Below are 17,956 nucleotides of genomic sequence, written 5' to 3' on the forward strand. Positions count from 1 at the left end.
ACAAAAAGAGGTAGTTTAGGTTGGGAAATGGGTTAGATGTTAAGGTTCGGTGGTCACCTTCCTCTAGGCCTGGCTGGTTGGCAAGCTCTGAAGCTTGGCCTTGACAATGAGTCTCCCTCCTCCCGCGCTGAGAGGATGGATAAGCCTAGGGTCTCATTGTACCTGTCCCCAAGCTGCTTTCCTTGCTCAACTCCACCTGGAGGGCTGGCTCAGCCTGGTCTTGTGTGCCCAGCTCCAGGCCACACCTCAGAATGCAGGTGCTGACCGCCTGCTGCTGATGGGAGCTGGTGGCCGCTCACAGAGACCCGGGCCACACTCACGGCCCAGGTGCCCCTGGGCCCAGGCATTCTGACTTCTGCTCTCTCCACGGGCTACCCTTTCAGCCAGATCTATCTCGCTAGCCCCACGCCAGCTCCCTGCCCGTCCGCCATGGAGAGCTGGGCCAGGAGGCGCTGACAGGCCTCACGTGTGACTCTCAGGAGCCTGGTGGAGACTCCAGACTGGAGAAGGCGGTACCCGAGACTTGGAGCTCTCGAGCTGCCAGGACTGAGATAAGCACCGGTGCCCCGTGCCTGACCTGTGACCCAGTTCCTTGAGCTGTGGGCCAAGTCACCCACACGGAGCCTCAGGGCTGTCACCTGAAAAATGATGGCAATGAACTGAGGCATGAGGAAGTGCCCAGCATGTGATAAGAAACTGCACCTGTGCCCTTTTTCCTGCGCTGGGCAGCCCACATGACTAACAGCCTCAGTGTCTGAGACCAGACGGTAACCACTTCGCCCAGGGTTGTGACGGTTCCATGAGCCCGTGTGCATAGAATGTCTGGTGTCCGCCGGCAGGACCACTCCCCGACACGCCGACACCGTCCACACGTGTTTCTGCCCCGTGACTGCTGCGTTGCTGCTGCAGGGCAGGAGCTGGCCTGAGGGGGTGCAGCAGTGTGAAGGTGCCCCGAGCGTGTAGGGGTGTCACTCAGAGGGAGGGCAATGGGGACTCCTGGCAGGGCAAATCGTGGCTGGAGTCTGTGTGTGAGGTGTGAGGGGGCCGCACCCACCTGTCCCTAGGGAGTGGTGTTGCTGCGGGCCCAGTCCTGCCGCTCCACCTGTGCCACCTGCGGATGCCCACCTCCTGGACAGCCCCCAGCCCAGCCCCAAGTAGACCCTGCCAGCTGAGACCGAGAGGTCACCTCCCACCTGGAGACTGAACGCCGCTAGCAGGGTGGTTTTCTACCTTTAATTGGGGACACAAAAGGCACCTCTCCCAGTGTAAGAGCATCAGCCGACAGGTGGGCGGGCCCATGCCTGGTGGGAAGAGGACAGATGGAGGAAAAGGCAGTGGAGGAGACTGTGGGGGCCGCAGGTGCTCCAGGCGCCCCTGCAGCCTCCCCTGCAGCCTAGGGTGGAGGATCTCTCGCCCCGCCATGTGCAGCTTCGTACCTGGACAGTGTGCAGCTCAGCAGAGGGACACAAACCCTGCCCTTGACAGCTGGCTGAGGCAGGGGCCCAGGCAGAAACCAGAGGCTGCAACAGAAGCTTCTGTCTCTGGCCTCTAGCTAGGCCTCAACTGGCAGTGTGGGCTCTGAATAGGGTTCTTCTGGGGATGATGGGTCCAGGGATGGGACCACCCAGGACAAGGAGAGTCACCTTAGGGTGACCAAGCAGCCAGCATGTCTGTCCCAGGCCTCCCAGGTCTCAGCAAAGTCAGTGGTCGGCTGGGGTGGGGAAGGAGGCAGGAATGGCCAGGATCCCAACGTAGAACCGACCTTTTCCCCCATTCATCTGGTTGCCTCCTCACAGCCCCAAACAGTATGGCCCAGCCTCAAGGAAGAGAGAAGGGAGCAACAAGCTACCCCCAAAGCAGCCTTAATACCGAAGGAGGGAGAGAGGCCCCGGCCAAGGGGTGTGGGAGCAGTGGGGGTTCGGGCTGCAGGGTGCCAGACCCCACTTATAAGGCAAACAGCATGTCGTCATCTTTCTCCTGGGTCTTCTTTCGAGGGACAGTGCCAGGAGGGGGACCTGGGGGGCCCTCGGCTGAGGGGCTGGAGAGGTTGGGCAACTGATCAGCCACTTTGGCCCGTTCTTCCAGGAACTTGTCAAATTCTAGAGAAACAAGAGAGAGGCTGGGGGTGGGCTCTGAGGCTGGAGCAGGGGATGGAGGCTGGAGCAGGGGATGGGCAGGGCCAGGGTCCACTACCTTCACTGGTGACACCCTTGGGCTCTTCTGGGTCATTCCCCTGAGAAAGCAGAAGGAGGCAGAAGTTAGCTGGGTGTGGTGGGGCAGGGCGGAGCCTGGCAGGGTGAGGTGGGGCTCAGGCTGCTGACCTAGAGTGAACCAGACCTGAACCACGGCCTCCTACCCTCAACCCGAGTCAGCTGGCCTTGGGTGTCACTGAGCCTGTTTTCTGCTTGGTAAAATTCGCAGTGCTCTTGGGAAGCTAAGACGGAACACTACAGGCAGAGTGCCAAGCACAGTGTGGTACCAGTGGACGGACTCCCGTATGGTAGACAGACACCCAGAGACTGAGGCCAGGCACACTCAAGTTGGGGACTGGGGAGCGGGTAAGCCTCTGCCACCACCAGACATAAAGACATGGACCCTTGCTTGACCTTGGGCAGAAACATGCTCTTGGTGCCTTGCAGAAGGCGGCCTCTGGGCCTGGACGTGCCCAAGAACTTGGTTCTTGGTGCCCAGAGAGGGGGGTGGCAGATGCTGGGGAGGGAGCTCGGTGGGGCCAGCAGGGCTCCGGAGAGCCCTGACACCCGCTGGGACCCCACACTGGCAGCTTGCTCCGGGAAGGGGAGGTGCCCAGAAGAGGCGGGCACCTAGCAGGGGACGGGTCACTTCCAGCTGCTGAGGTGTCCCACAGCAATGCTCCCCTTGTCACCCACTAGCTGTTTACCCTGCCCCCACGACCAGCCACTTCCTCACGAGAAAAATGGGAGCCGTCAGGTGGGTGAGGAGTGGGCCTGGGCCTTTACTCCTTGGCTGAGCAGACCCCGACTTACCACGTCAGTGGACAGCCACTGCTCGATGTCCTCCATGAGGCAGGCCTGGGTGACGGGGATCTGGAAGGAAAGGAGGAGAGTGAGGCAGAGAGGGGCAGTGCACTGGGCGACAAGGCCCAAGACCCCACCAGCTCGGGGTCTACCGGCTGGGTGGCCTGGGGCAGTCACCCACTTCAGAGACTTCTCACTTCGGAAATGGGGCCAGTCAGACCTGCCCTGCTCCCTTCTGGAGGGGGAGGGTCAAGATCCTGGCATTCCCTCTGAGATGGCTCCTGCCCAGCTGCCTGGGACCCCTGATTCCAGGCTGTGGGCAAGGGGGATGTAGGACTAAGAAGGGATGGGGAGGGGTCTTTTAACAGCTGGAGCAGAAACAGGGGAGAGAATGGACATTTAGCTTCCTCACACTGAGGGCTCCAACCCCAGGCAGGCCCAGTGACAGAAGGATGCACTGAGCCCAGGGAGGGGCCAGCCATCAAGGTTGGGGTGGAGTCATAATTGTGGGACAGGGGCCGCTAGGTTCTGTCTTCTTGCACGTCCGCAGACACAGAGCTCATGGTGAAGGGCTGGAGTGGAGGGAGGTGCCGAGGTGACCTGGAAAGGGAGGCTGTGGCTATGCATGGGGACATTTCACTTTGGGCCACAAAGACATAGGCTCTGCCACAAAGTCTCCTGCGCAGGGGCTGGAGGCTGCCTTCTCTGAATGCTTCTTCAGTGGGAGATCTGATTAGAGGTTCTGGGCACAGACTTTGGAGTCAGACTGGAATCTGGCTCAGCCCCTCGGTACACTGTGAGTTTGGGCAGGTTACTTAACTTCTTTGAACCTCACTTCACTCATCTTTAAAGAGAATAATGACAGTACCTACCATCCAGGTTGCTGTGAGGATTAAACGAGATGATGGATATAAAGAGCTTAGCACAGTGCCTGGCACAGAGTAGATGCTCAAGAAATGCTAGTTACCAGTTAGCTAATTTGGGAAAGAGAGGGAGAGTGAGTCTTTCTCCAACCAAGCCAGTTCCATCCCCAAGCTCTGTCCCCAGCACCTGAGGCCCCAGTGGGCAGCAAGAAGCCCAGAGAAGAGGCAGGAGCCGACTTCCCAGCAGCAAGCACTCTGGGCTTCCCACAGCAGCTCCCTCTGCCACTCAGCTTCCTGCTGGCCCAGAGCCAGGCGAGCCCCAGGCCCCTCAGCTTCCCTAGGCCTTGCTTCCCAGTCAGGAGCCGGAAGTGGGCACCGAGGGTCCCTGGAAGCAGGAGTGGAGCGAGTGGGACCGTGCCGCGTGCCCCCAGGCGGCCCTTGTTCTCCTCTGGGTCTAACGGTCCCGTTCCCTCCGATGGTGTCATTTGGTGGGACCCTGCGAGTGGCAGCCCCAGCTCTCTGGTGGCCCCTCCTCACCATGCCTTGTCTCACCATCCAGTCACTGAGGCTCTTCTCACCGCTGCCTCCCATCTGGGTGAGAAAGGGTCACACTGAGCGGTGGCAAGGGCAGGGCCAAGGCCACTGGTGCACTGGCAGCCTTCTCCAGCATGGACGCCCCTTTTAGGTCAGCCGGCCTGCTACCACCTGAGGAGGCCTGTGTGTGCATGTGCACGCTTGTGTAGCTATGTGGTGGGTGTGGTGGCCGGTGAAAGGGGACAGGAAGCAGCAGAGGGTGTCTCGCTGTGAACCACAACATCTCTGGGTCCCCAGAGCCCTAAAAGGGCTGGGCAAAGCCTTTTCTCCCTTTCCCGAAAGATCCCGAGCATGGGCCTGAGTAACCCCAGGATGGCAGAGCAGGCAGCCACTAGCCTGCCGGCCGGCTCTCAGCAAATTCTGATGAGCATCTCAGGCTTAGAAACACTGGTTTACGCAGTCCCCTCACGTTTTACTGACGGGTGAACTGGAGGTTCCCAAGGGGCCCAGAGCAGACAGGTAGGAGAGGGAGATGAGAGTCCTGGCTCCTGATCCATCACCTGTGACTGCCTCCCCACCCTGGTCAGACACCGCACAGGGCCTGGCACACTGGCTGCCACGGAGCTGGCACTGATTCCATTCTGGACGGGGCTGCTTAGAATCACGTTCTGACAGTTTCATGGGAGCGTCTTGCCACCAGCCAGACCCGAGTACCTTGGGAACAGCTGTTTACTGATAGTTTTAAGAAGGTCATATCCTGATCTGGTAGACGGCGCCTCACTCTCTCAAGTCATCAGAGATGAATGAGCCACAACTTATCAGCTTCTGCTTTTCTGCAAGTGTGTGTTTCCTGCTCGTGGCCAACTGCGAGTAGCGGAGGAGCCAGGAGACCTGGGTTCTAGTTCTCGCCGTGTCCCTGAGTAGCTGTGTGCCCCTGGGCAAGTGACGCCCATCTCGGGGCTGCAGCTCCCTCACCTGCAACAGGAAGGGGCTGGGTGGGGTTGTTGCCCGCTGGGCTGTGGAGTCAGCCCCTGCCCATGAGAGGCCAGGTGGCCCAAGAGGGAAGTGCTTTCGGCAGGCTTCCCGAGGGTCTGGATTCAACTGAATTCCTGGAGCCAGAATGACGGCTCTTGGAAAAGAAAGGCTGAGCAGGGGAGCGTTCATTTCTCCTTCGAGCTTTGCAGGCCATCTGGAGTTCTTGTCACCAGCAATGGCTTCAGAGTTGGACAGACCAACAGCTGTGAGCCCCTGGGAGATGACCTCACAATCCTAAGCCTCGGTGCTCTGCTCTGTAAGGGCGATGACCACACAGCAGTACTATGAAGATTACACACTTCGCTATGTGCCAGGCACCATGCTAAGGATGTTACACCTGCTGTCTCTCTTAACCTCTCTCGGGACTCAGTTTTCTCATCTGTGAAAGGGGATAATAACACACCTCAAAGGTCTGGGTGATGACTCAGTGAAGGGGAGATGCAGAGAGCTCAGGACAGGACCGAGCACAGACTGCAGACTCGACAAAGGACTGCTTACAAGGAAAAATGACAGGAGGCTCTGAGACGCGGCGCATAGATACGCTCTGCGGGGTCACACAACGCACACAGGAGGCACCTGATGCCCCTGCTGGTGCTGCCTCCACAGCGTTCCAGGTCTTGCCCTGTTGCGGCTCCTGTGGGTCTGGGGACGTCTCTGGGGATCAGCTGGGACACCCAGTAGAGTGGGTGGCGTCTGCAGCTTCCTAATTGCTTTCCCAGCTTCCATGCCGGACCCTTCTAAAATAGCAGTTGGATCAATGTTCTCTGCTGCTTCAGACTGGCCTCGGACAAAATAAAACCCTCAGTCTTCCTGGTCGCCCCTGAGGTTTCGTCTCCCACCAGCCAGTCCCGCCCTGGCCTCAGAAGCCCTGCGCTGCCACCGACCTTCTCCCCTGCCAGCCCCTTCACTGCCCCTGCCTGTCCCACTCCCAGGTCCTGCTGTTTCGAACCACCTCCCGAGCGGCTACTCTGTCCATTTACCGGGACAGAAATTGTCACTGCCTGAAAGGCATCGAGAAACAAATTCAAAGACAGGAGAACTGTGCTTGGAGTTGTTGCCAAGGGGGATGGGTCACCCACAGAGCATGCTCAGTGGCACGTGGCTGTCACTCACTACACAGTCAGCAATGAAATGGAACTAAACTGGTGCCCAGGCTGCCTCCCTGTGGTTGTAGGCTTGTGGTTGTAGGTGGGAAGGCCGGCGGGGAGCTGGGAGGAAATGCAAGGCTGACGGGTTGGGAGAAGCAGGGGCTGACACTGCAGCTCTTGTTCTCTATTCTCTTGGCCCCCTGTGTCCATTCTCCTGCAGAGAACAAGTCTCTAAAGAGGCCGTGAAGTAGAATACTGACTGAGCTCTCACTGTGCCAGGCACCTTAATATACCTCCTCATGCATCCTGTCATAAACACGTAGGTTCTACTATGAGCCCCAGGACACAGACGGGGAAACCAAAGGTCAGGACGGGGAGTCATCTGCGCAAGGACACACGGCTGGTAGGTGGAGCTGGGGAGGGAACACAGGCTGCTGGACTCAGCTCCGTCACAGATGGAGCCCTTGCTCCAACCCTTCTTGTGTGTGAACTTGGCCACATGACTTAACTTGTTTCTTCAACTGTGAAACGGGAACAATTACGTTGGCTACAAAAGGCCAACTGGAGAACCACATGTGGACATGCCAAGCCAGGGCAGGCCCTCCCTGGCCTTCCTGCAGGACAGGCCCCAAGTGGCAGCAGGGCCCTCTGCTTACCGCTCCAGTGCTCTGCTGTCGGGCGTCCAGGGCGCCGGCCAGGCCGTCTGTAGCTTGGGGGTCTTCATACTTTACCCTGAAACACAGAGGCCACCACAGCTGTTAGATGCTGCCCTTGCTGTACCAGGCATGCCAGCTCACGTGAGGATGGAGGCGGGTGTCTGTGGCCCCATGCCCAGCTGAGGAGGGAGGGCCGCTTCTCACATGGTCCCAGGGAGGCTGGTGACCAGGGACTGGACTTAGGGACACTCTGGGAGGAGGTGGAGCACGTTCCCAGAATGATGATACGGAAAAAGCTGAGGAAGAGCCTCCTGCTTCCAGCAAAGCCTGACTAAGGCGTCTCTGACCTGCTTGCTCAGGTGCCCCTGGCGCTCTCCCTGGTGTCCCAAGTGGAAGGGCATGGTCAGGTGGAGAGGCTGGGACTGCGTCAGCTGTGTGTCAGCTGGAGCAGAAACAGAGGGGCTGACAAGGAGCTGGCTTCCAGCGAGCAGAGACAGAGCCGGCGCAGGCTGGAGGGAGGTGTTGGCCGGACACCAGGTAGATGGAAAGGGCCTGGGAGGATTCCAGAGTCCCAGGGGACAGGCAGGGCAAGGTGAGGAGTCCAGAGGCCGCTCAGGTGACCAGGGCTAGAAGATCCAGCTGGAGCATGAGGGAAGGACAGTCAGGCCCGAGAACAAAGGAAAGCGGAGCTCCAAGCTAGGGCCCGTTTCTGTCCCCTGCAGGGCACTTTCTACTGGGGCAGAAACCAGTCGCAGGCAGGACTGCAGGACGGCCCGCGACCTGAGAAGGTGCGTGACCTCGTCTTAGTGCATCCGCCCTACCGCCGGTGTCTCATGCTGTCCCCTGCATCTGAGCCTTTGTACGTGCTGTTCCCATGGCCTGAAATGACCACTTTGAGCTTCTCCAGCCACTGTCCAGGCCGCGGTGTGGCAAACCTCCAGGACAGTACTTCGCACAGCATGGCAGTGGTCTGCATGCACGTCACTCACCCAGAGTTGGCAGGCCCTGGAGAACATGCTCTGGGTGTGCTTTTCTCTGTCACTCAGGGCCCTGCTCCCCAATGGAGTGACAGTGCACCAGCAAACCTCAGCCAGCCTGAAGAGCTGGACCAGGTGCCAGGGGCTCTCTGGTGTGACCAGTGTGCCGCCGGCTGGGGCGTACATGGGTAGGCCACCCTCCTGGCTGCAAGTCCCACTGGCCTCATTAGTTTCCACCAGCACAGTAGCTAATACTGCCCCTAACTCCATGGCAACCATGAGCCGCTGGTCCCAGAGCACCTGGGCTTGGGAGTACAGACTCTGCCCCAGGCCAATGATGTGGCTCACAGCTCAGGCGGGCTGCGCGTGGATTTGCCAGTGCGAAGACGGTGTCTCTGGCCCTCTGGAGGCCCATCAACAGTTCCCAGACACCAGAACGATAACCAGGGAGCCAGGGGTGGGTGGTGTCCTTAATCTGGAGCTTTCCTTGGCTGTCCATCTTGGCTGCCCCCAGCTCAGCCTTGGAGTCATAAGCAAGGGACTGAAAACAAGCCTCGGCACACTGCCTCCCGGACACACCTGTGTGCAGTCCGTCATGGGAAGTTGAGGCAAGGGGCCAGCTCTGGTACACTCGGCCACGTGCTTAGACTGCTGAAAGCATCTCCCTGAAAATGGACAGAACTCTAGCTCTGGTGCAGAGTGGGCAGACCTGAGTGGGGCAACGGGGACTTCTCTGGAGACTAAGGATGGCTATGGAAGAACAGAAATGCCTAGACAAGCCCGAGGATTTATCAGGAACCTCCCCACCTGCCCCGGAGGGCTTGGTGCATTGTGCACTGTGCAGTGGGGACCTGGGTCCTATCGGAGACAGTTTTGGAACCAGACAGCCCTGGGCTCCCAACCTAGTAAGCCAATTAGCTGCCTGACCTGGGGAAAATGGCCCAGCCTCTTCGTGCCTCAGTTTCCTCATCTGGTCAGATTAGATAAGATTCTGGCACATAGCTGATCAACTTACGGCGATCCTTCCCCCATCCAGCCTTGCCTTGTGGGGCACAGTCTGCCACCTGGCCTCAGACTAGCGAGACTGACTTAGGGGGCAAGAAACTCTGCCATCCTGAAGGAGTGGGGGCAGGCGGCTGCATCCTTTTCTATATAATGTGCCCACCAATAAGCCAGGTTCAGGGACCCGGAGAGAGGCTCTCTCCTGATAGGGAGTGACTCACACTGCAGGGGACCAGGATAGGGCCAGGCCACTCACTCTTTCCGTTGGTCAGCCAGCGAGCTGCCTCGTGTCAACGCGAACATGTCAAAATCATCTTCCAATCGGCCAGAGGTCTCCAGAGACTGCAGGCCAGCCCTCACGCTGCTGGAGCCCAGGTCTGCAGGGACAGAAAGGCCACGTAAAAGTCCTCCTGGCTATCCTGCCATAGCTGAGCTGTTCCCTGCCAGGCCCAGGGGTGGTTCTGGATAAGTGGCATGGGTAGGAGTAGAGACAGGGTGGGACGTACGGATGGGGCACAGTCACTTCCTCTCTCATTATCTCCTAGGGCTTGGCATGAAGCAGGCAGTCAGTAACATTAATTAAAACCCATCACGGTGATACAGTGCCGATTGCTAACATGTAGCAGGAGCGCCCTCTGGGCCGGGCACTGGTCTAAGCCTGGCTCATGCACGAGCTCATTCAGTCCTAATGACGACCTGTGAAAATGGCCCGTTCCTGCCCGTGACAGAGGAGAAAGGAGGGACACAGAACGTTTAAGTGACGTGACCAAGCTCACTCAGATGATTCAGGCCATGGAGAATTCAGAGTCAGGGGCAATCTCAGAAAGGTGGGGTTCTGAGATTCGAGAGGGCCCAGCAGTGATGGGCTGTGAGGGAGAGGCCCATGCATTTTGTCTTGGGTGTGCAACCTTGCAGCAAGATTCAGCTTGGGACCCCAGTGAGGTGGGGTCTGGGCTGATGTTCTGCTGTACTCCGAGAACTACAGGGGTGCCCCGTACTCACTCATTCCCGCCAGCTGGGAGGAGAGGTTGCCGGTGGCTGCTGGGTCAGGGCCCATGTCGATGAGGTCAGCTGCCGCCTCAGCCTCGCCTGGGGCCTGTGGGGAGGGGAGATGCCAACGCCATCCTCCCTGTAGCCTCCTCCCCTCCTCCCCAAGCACTGGCACTTGCATTCTTCGCCCAAGGAGCTGTCACCAGGGCCCTGACAGCTATGATTTAAGTTTTTCTTCCTCCCCTCTAGCTCCGCTGCTCCCTCTGGGAGAGTGAGGAAGACCCTTGGGCATCAGCTGGTAGCAGAGCCTTAAAGGGCAGTGATATAGTTAGAAGGGGATTTATCTAGGAGCTTAGATAAGAAGGCACATCCTATCCAGGATATCTGGTGGCGGGGGGCAGGGGGAGGTGAACACAGACTTCCTTTTCTCTATTAGCCCGGGCACAATCAAGTCACGGGAAAGAAGCCATTTACCTTGGGGGTCTGGCCTGTTCGGAACCGCTCAAACCTACGGGACAGAGAAGAGCCGAGTCAGGGAGATAGGCCGAGAGGCCCCTGGGCCCTGCCCGGGCAGAGCTGTTCCCACTGCAGGCCTCACATTCAGCACAGTGGGTCAGGGAGGGTGAGGACACATCTTGTTTGTCCTGGGCAGACCTAGCTGATGCCTGCTGTCCCCAGGGAGTTATTAACAGTGCCTCTCTTTCACTTGCAAAAGTGTCCCAATTTGGATTATCAATTACCTGGCCACTCTAGTTGTGACCAGCATAAGGAAATGAGCAAGAACAGAAGAGAAAAGGAAAGGGGACCGCACAGCCCACGGCAAAGGTGAGTAGCTTCATGAAAGGTGTTCAGTAACGTACTCGTCCACTTGTGTGTGTGCGAGCGCTCGCGGCTCTCTGAAGTGGTGTAAGAAAGACACACACCCTCACTCTGCGTGGAGCCACTCAGACTACCCTCAGCAGGCCAGGCAGCGGGTGAGCGGGATCGAGAAGACCTTGGTCTGGGGTCTGTTCAAGTCCTAACCCTGTCACTTGTTAACTGTGTGACTGGGTCTCTTTGTCTATTAAAAAGGGGGTGACAGTGGGGACCTATTTCCCAGATGTGAGGATCAAGCGAATACGCCAAGAATGAGTGACTGTGAACAGCAAAGAACTAGGCCAACTAGGCCCGGTCTGATAAGAGTGGGTGTCAGAGGAGTTCTAGTCACCCTGATTTGGCCCTTGGGCCATCTCAGAGCCCGCACCCTGAAATGACAGGGAGGGGACTCTTTTATTCCACTGGGCCGCCAAGCAGGAGCGACCAGGCGGATGTGGCCTGCAGCAGCCCCACCCCAGTCTCAACTGATTTAGAATCAGAGTGTTTGCTAACGGATGAAGATACGAAATAAATAAGGGCCCGGGGCGGGGGTGGGGAGCTGAGAAGACTGGTACCCTGGACTGGATGCCCTGGCTGCTCAGCACTACAGGCCCCACCGTGGACTCCCAGTTACCTACAGGTAGGAGGGAAGTGTGGGGGACGTGTCATTTCTGCAGGCCCAGTGCCCCTTTCTCCCTCCTTTTCTAAGAGCACCTAAGTGCTCCTCCGAGGAACTGTTCTACCTGTGACCCTGGCAGGACTGCCATCAAGGGGCCCTCGCCTTCCCCAACCAGTGAGCACAGCAAAGCTGAGGCGATCAGAGTTTCTCTTGGGGAGCTGACACCCGAACACAATGACACGAGGTGGCAATACCCCAGGGACATGGTCCAGTAGTTTTGGCCCTTGAGACCCTGAGCCGCCCTGGGACCTGACCTTCCTGCTCTGTTGGGAGGCTTCACCGTTTCACACTTCTTTGGATTCTAAGAGCTACCCATTTAATAGAGGTTCTTTTCCTAATCAATTCTTTTTTCTGCTTAAGTCAGCCAAAAACGCTTTATGTAAGTAGCTTGCAGTCAATGAGCCCTAATTAAGTCAAGTAGGTCCAAGGCCCCAGAGCCAGGCAGCGGTGAGGTGAGCAAGGCCAGGCCAGGCTGCGGGCTCGCAGTCTCAGCCACCACCACTGCCACCTCCGGGGGCTGGACCAGGGACACAGGTGCGCGGCTAACTCTGGCAAGGAGGTGAGAGGTGGGTGGGAGGCTGGGCAAGCGTGTCCACACTGGAAGAAGGCAGGTGAGGACACATGCGCCGGCTGGCCGGTCTGGTGCTGGAGAGGGAGACGAGGGGACAGCCGGTGAAAGGGGACCGGGAGAGAGAGGGAGGGAAGGGAGACGGGTGGGGCAGTCGCGTCAGCCGGGGAGGGGTGGGCTACCGTTCGTGGCGCAGGAATACGTTGTTGAGATTGTCGTTGACGATGAGCAGCTCCTCCGTCAGCTGCTCGTTGGCGATGCGGGGGATGAGCTCCAGGACCCGCTGCTGCATGGCGCGGCACGTCCGGTTGAGCTCCTGCGGAAGGAAGGGAGACAGCCGTGGCCGCCGGACCCAGAGTGAGGCCATCTCTAATGGACGGCTCCGGCCTCTGGGTGTGCCTTGGAGGATGGAGAAGCTTCCAGACTGGATCTCGAGCTCCACAGGACAGCTTCCAGGATTCTACACTGCCAAGTGTCCCACGCAAACACTTAACACGCAGGACACAACCAACACGTTAAGACACAACCAGCACGTTAAGCGGTGCTGCTGGCTGAACTTGGCTTCGCGCAGACTTCCGAGGAAAGTTCTTCCTGCTGCCATCTTTGCTAAGTTGAAAAATGGAGACTTCCAGGGGGCTGGCAGAACAAACTGCAACTTCTCCGGGTGTACTTGGGTATTTGTAACCAAAACAGAAAAAGGAACAGGATGACTCCAACTATTACCCACAAACTGTGATTTTGAATTTTTGCCTCATTATTCTCACCGACTTATGTCTTTTTTAAAACTTTTACTTTGGAATAATTACGTTTACAGAGAGGTTGCCAAGACTACGGAGAGTTCCCGTAAGTCCTTCGCCCAGCTTCTCCTTGGTTGGCACTTGTCAAAACCAAGTTGCTACCACTAGCATAATGCTATTAACCAAGCTACAGACCCTGCTCAGGCTTCGCCAGTTTTTCCACTAATGGCTGTTTTCTGTTCCAGGGTCCCACACGGCACGTAGTTACTATGTCACGGACTGACTTTTAATCAGTAATATTACATATTTAAACTTGTTTGGGGAAAAGAAAAACATTTAAAGCCACAGCATTATCAGTTTCCCATTTGTAGGACTGAGTGTTTCCTCGGGTACCCACCACCACATGGACAGGTGCCTGGGTCACGGTCTTGAAGTCCGAAGAGACAGTCATCAGTCATTGGTGACTGTGGCCGCACGCCAGCCCTTTTCTCCTAGAGGTGTGATTAGGACTAGGTACTGCCCCAATATGGATTCTGGTTCTTTTCTGGACCCCGTTACCCACCCCTTCGCAGGCAAGGCCTTCTTCTCCCGGGACTTCCTTATCTGCCTTCGGGGAGGGGCAGGGTGGGCTCGAGTGACTGTCAACATCTGGCGGGCCTCCCCTCTCTCTGTCCCATGACCGAGCAAACTTATGGCTTCGGTCCCACTTCCTGGCCCTCTCAAGAGCGGAAGAGGAGCAGCTGGAGCCAGGCCACTGGGTTCAAATCCCAGCTCTGTTGCTTACAAGCCACGTGCCCCTGAGCACGGTACATGGCCTCTCTTTGCCTCAGTCTGCTGACCTGGAAAATGGGGATAAGAAGAATACCTACCTCATGGAAGAGGGCCAGAATCAAGTGCGTGAATGTATACCGAGCGTCCACATCAGAGCCTGGCACGTGGGAAGTGCTCAGGGCATGTGCGCTGTCCCTGTGTCGACCCTGCCCATCTACTCCAGCAATCACTCACACCCGCACGGCCCTGGCTTGGGATATTTTACCAAATTATATTTACCGAATTAATACCAAACCGACTGCACTGCAGCAGCCCTGCTGCTTCCTAACTCACTCAAGCTTCTCTCAGAAACGCTTGTGCAGTCCTCATACTCATGTGTTCCTTCAACTCCGAGATTCCGACTTTACTCCTGTCCGAAGGCCAGGACCACTGAGCAAGTACACCGCATCAGCTCAGTTACACGCAGGGACACAGGGATGGGGACAACACAGCCTTGCCCTCAAGGAGTTGGAGGCCGAGCAGGAGACTGACATGAAATGAGACAATCACACCAAGCGTGGGTCCTGGTGACTCCTGGTCCTTGGGGTCTGTCCCCGAGCTTTCTCGGAGTGTCTATGAATTGATCTCCATGGGGAGGGTGCCTTTCCCCAAACCCAGCTCCTTCTGCTCCAGTGCCTCCCCCATCCCCAGCTGTGGATGGGACTGTGGGAATATCATGTGACAGACAGGAGTGAAACCCCACAGCTCCCACCCGCCTCAGCTCCTGAGACCAACTGCTCTCTCCTTTCAAAGCCAGCACTGCTTTCTCGTGCCTGCCTGCTTATTCCTCACCTTCCGGCTTTTCCTCAGTACTATTATTGGGAGCTCACTCTGAACCAGGCACAGGGAGGGAAAAACCTTATTTGTCATGTCTAACTTATACCATAAAGGCTATTATTAGAGCACTCTTACAGATAAGGAAACTGAGGCAGAGAGGCTAGTCTGTTCAACCCAGAAAGCTGCAGAACCCTGAATTCCAATCTGATGGAGTCCAAGGTCCCCGGTTTTAACAGCTCCCATGGTGACCAAGTTGTTCAGAGGAAGCGTGGGTGCGGAAGGAACACGTGTAGGCAAATGAGCAAGAGGTCACCTGGGGGGAGGATGCGTGCTCACCTGTAGCAGCTCCAGGTCTGCAGGCTCTGCCTGGGTGGGCACCAGCTCCGTCAGCATCTCCGACATCACCCGCACGTTCCCGCTCACCATCTCTAGCTCGCTGCGCAGCTTCCCAATCTGAAACACACCATTGGCCCCAGTGAGAGAGGCCAGCGGTCTGCAGGTATCGCCACTCACGGGGACAGAGCCTGGCACTACTGGCCCTGGGTGTGGTGCCTAGAAGAGCTGGCCTGAGAGCACACTCTCTTGGCTCCCGGGCACAGCCCTGCACTGGGGGACCCGTGGTGGGCTTGCTTCCAACCCCCACAGAGGCACTACCAACCGTTACCATCTCCAAACCGGGGAGCCTGGTGCAGGGGGTGGCCAAGAGGAAAGAAGCGGAGGGTGAATGCGCCGCACAGCACAGCCAGAAGGCTGCAGAATCTCTTGGGTCCAAGGGTAGCTAACGAGGCCCCAGGGGTGGCTCCCCCAAAGGGGAGAGGGGGAGTCAGCAGGCCTGATTCCCTCCTTGGTTGATGGAATTTCGTCTTGTTCCTGGTCTGCTTTGGTGTCCTAGGTTCTTCTAAGGATGAGTCCCAGTGCTCCTACCTTGAGTATGAAACTGAGATTTAGCACTTGTTAAAGGGATGTTCACAAGTTTTCAATGATCAAAGGATCCAAGGTCTTGGCTTGGAAAATCCTTGTAAATCAGGATGTACAGGCAAGGTGATGGAAGGCCAGTGTTTTCTGCTGTGGGACTCTGCAGGGTACTTAAGTCTCTTTTATGTGTACACTGTGGATGTCCCAGGAAGGGATCGGTATCAAAATTCCAAAATTGACCTGACCGAAGCACCCTTTCATCATGGAATATCTCATGGGTCTGGCGTTAAGTGGCTTATATCTTGGGAAATGCTCATGCATTCTGTGTGACCGAGTTGGTTTCAGAATATGAATTCATGATGCTTGTGATAGCTGCTGCCTTTTATTGACCATCTACTAAGTGCCCAGCATTTAATGTATATTGCTAATAAAACTTGACCACCGTCTTACGAGGTATTTATCATTATCCCAGCATTTACAGATGAAGATGTGGGAGCAAAGACATAGGTAGCATATCTGTGACAGTTCACTGACACCTTCTAAAACCCGAAAAACGTTTGATACATTTGGCCTATTTAATGAACGCTCTGGGTATAAGTGAGTGGAAAATCTACTGATCACAAACCCAGCGTGTGCAGGTCAGATGGGACCCAATTACAGCGGGGTCTGGGAGTTACACCACTGTGAGCTTCAAAGTCATAACATGTCCCAGGAGACAAAAGGGGACTCTGAAATTAAACAAAGACTGTTCAGTTGTGTTTAGTGAGAACCTTCTTACACTAGATGTAATCAGTCTCAATCCACAAAGATACTAGCTTTAGGCAAATGGGTTAGAATCATAAATAAATTCTGGATCGCGGGGCGCTTTTACAGTTTTTATGTACGTCTAATTATTTGTCCCGTTAGGAAAACCTTTCTAGTAATATCTATAACTCTGGGAGGTAACTTTATAGACTTGTCATAAGATATCAAAGTACAGAAGTTTCTCTTGAAGTAGGTCAGGGTGTGAAAGGCCGTCGGCAGGTTTACTTATTTATAAATCCGAACAATGCCGTGCAGAGGATCACTGTGCTCTGCAAAGTCAGGTTTCACTTTTGTTTCCATCATACACCTGTGCCTTATCAGCGCTTTCAGCAACCTAGCTTTTGCATTTAGCTGATGAGACAGGTCTGAAGGTTGTAAAACACATTCTGACAGTACGCAACGTTGACTCATAACAAGAGCCCAGTCTAAAATGACTGAGCACTCGGCTAAACCTGGTTATGGCTGTGGACGCACCTTATAGGGAGTAGCTTCTGCCCGCCACAAACTTTTCACAGTCAACAGGCGGGTGACTTTGCCTCCAGCTTCAGGAGGAAGAAACTGCAGGACAGGGGCTGACTAAGCCAGTGTGCCGCTTAGTCTGAGGGGGTGATCATCCATCGCCACTCTCAGGGTCCTGGGAAAAGCTGGCCCGGGCTGGCCCCCGAGGAGCTCACACTATGCCTCCAACCTTCTTGGGGCTTTGTGGAAGCATCATGATGCAATGCAGAGGTTTTTGAAATTATTTTTTGTGTGGATGTCTTAAAACTGTTTTTAGTCAGAACCTCTATTCACATGAAGTCTTATAAGCAAACCATACACAGAAAGTGGAGCAGCTGTGGTTGGAGAGGCCGCCTGCTGGGCACTTCCTTTTCCTGGTGCTGCCTGACGTGCTCCACAGAGAACATGGCTGGAGAGCAGCCGAGGTACAGGACAGAGCCTGCTTGGAGTAAGAGACGTGAGCTTGAATTCCAGCACTGTCTGATGAGCTGTGTGGCTCTGGGCAAGTCAGTGTATCTCTCTGAGCCTCATCTCCCAGACAGGAAATACACACCTGTGGGGCTGTTGTGAGGACTGACTGGAGGCTCCACAGCGGTCATTTCCATACTGACAGGGGCCCCTCCCTGACGAGCGGGTGGGGAGGGCCGGGAACACGTGACTCTGGCCCAGGCTCGGTTACCTGCTCAGGGGTTGGTGCTATGGGCGTGTCACTGGAGAGTACAGCAGGGGCGGGCAGAGGGGCCGTGTGCTGGCTAGAGTCCCCTCGATGACTGGCGTCGATGCCCACAGAATTCTGTCCTGATGGTGTCTCTGAGCTGAACACGGTCTAGAGGGCAAACAACTGGGTCAGTGAGGCTGGTCAGTGAGGCCCCAGGTCAGGCGCTGACAGAAAGTGGGGCAGAGACCCCCTCTGCTGACCACTGCACTCCCCGTGAGTCTCCTTACCCTCTGGGGCGTGTGGATGGGTGACAGCATGTCTAGGTCAGTCATCGGGAACTCCAGGCCCTTCCTGCGCAGGTCCTCGTAGACAGCAACAACGCCTGTCAAATCGGGCGAGCTGCGGAACGCGTCAGCCCAGGACTGAGAGGGGACAAGGGGACATGGCCGGTAACTGCAGCTCACTGAATCCCACGTGAGCTCAGCTACCCGCCCCGCAGAGAAGAGAAGTTCTG

The 17,956-nt window shown here is 56.5% G+C and overlaps 1 protein-coding gene across 2 annotated transcripts in view; it reads right to left on the reverse strand.

The window, feature by feature from the left end:
- Nucleotides 1-1,214: 1,214 nt before the first annotated feature.
- The window catches only part of TOM1 (target of myb1 membrane trafficking protein), a 37,194-nt gene continuing 20,452 nt past the window's right edge, over nucleotides 1,215-17,956 (reverse strand). Inside the window, exons 5-16 of one of the 2 annotated variants that reach the window (XM_039877839.1) lie at nucleotides 17,730-17,864; nucleotides 17,464-17,610; nucleotides 14,904-15,020; nucleotides 12,426-12,559; nucleotides 10,616-10,649; nucleotides 10,154-10,247; nucleotides 9,408-9,528; nucleotides 7,173-7,248; nucleotides 4,397-4,450; nucleotides 3,006-3,065; nucleotides 2,194-2,233; nucleotides 1,215-2,099 (exon numbers count right to left, since the gene is read on the reverse strand). In XM_039877839.1, the coding sequence (XP_039733773.1) occupies nucleotides 1,945-2,099; nucleotides 2,194-2,233; nucleotides 3,006-3,065; nucleotides 4,397-4,450; nucleotides 7,173-7,248; nucleotides 9,408-9,528; nucleotides 10,154-10,247; nucleotides 10,616-10,649; nucleotides 12,426-12,559; nucleotides 14,904-15,020; nucleotides 17,464-17,610; nucleotides 17,730-17,864 (1,167 nt within the window). In that variant the 3' untranslated portion in view covers nucleotides 1,215-1,944. The remainder of the gene's footprint in view (nucleotides 2,100-2,193; nucleotides 2,234-3,005; nucleotides 3,066-4,396; nucleotides 4,451-7,172; nucleotides 7,249-9,407; nucleotides 9,529-10,153; nucleotides 10,248-10,615; nucleotides 10,650-12,425; nucleotides 12,560-14,903; nucleotides 15,021-17,463; nucleotides 17,611-17,729; nucleotides 17,865-17,956) is intronic. The other variant, XM_039877840.1, reaches the window with a different exon arrangement.

Source organism: Pteropus medius, unplaced genomic scaffold, assembly GCF_902729225.1.
Source record: "Pteropus medius unplaced genomic scaffold, Ma_sr-lr_union100, whole genome shotgun sequence".
NCBI lineage: Eukaryota > Metazoa > Chordata > Mammalia > Chiroptera > Pteropodidae > Pteropus > Pteropus medius.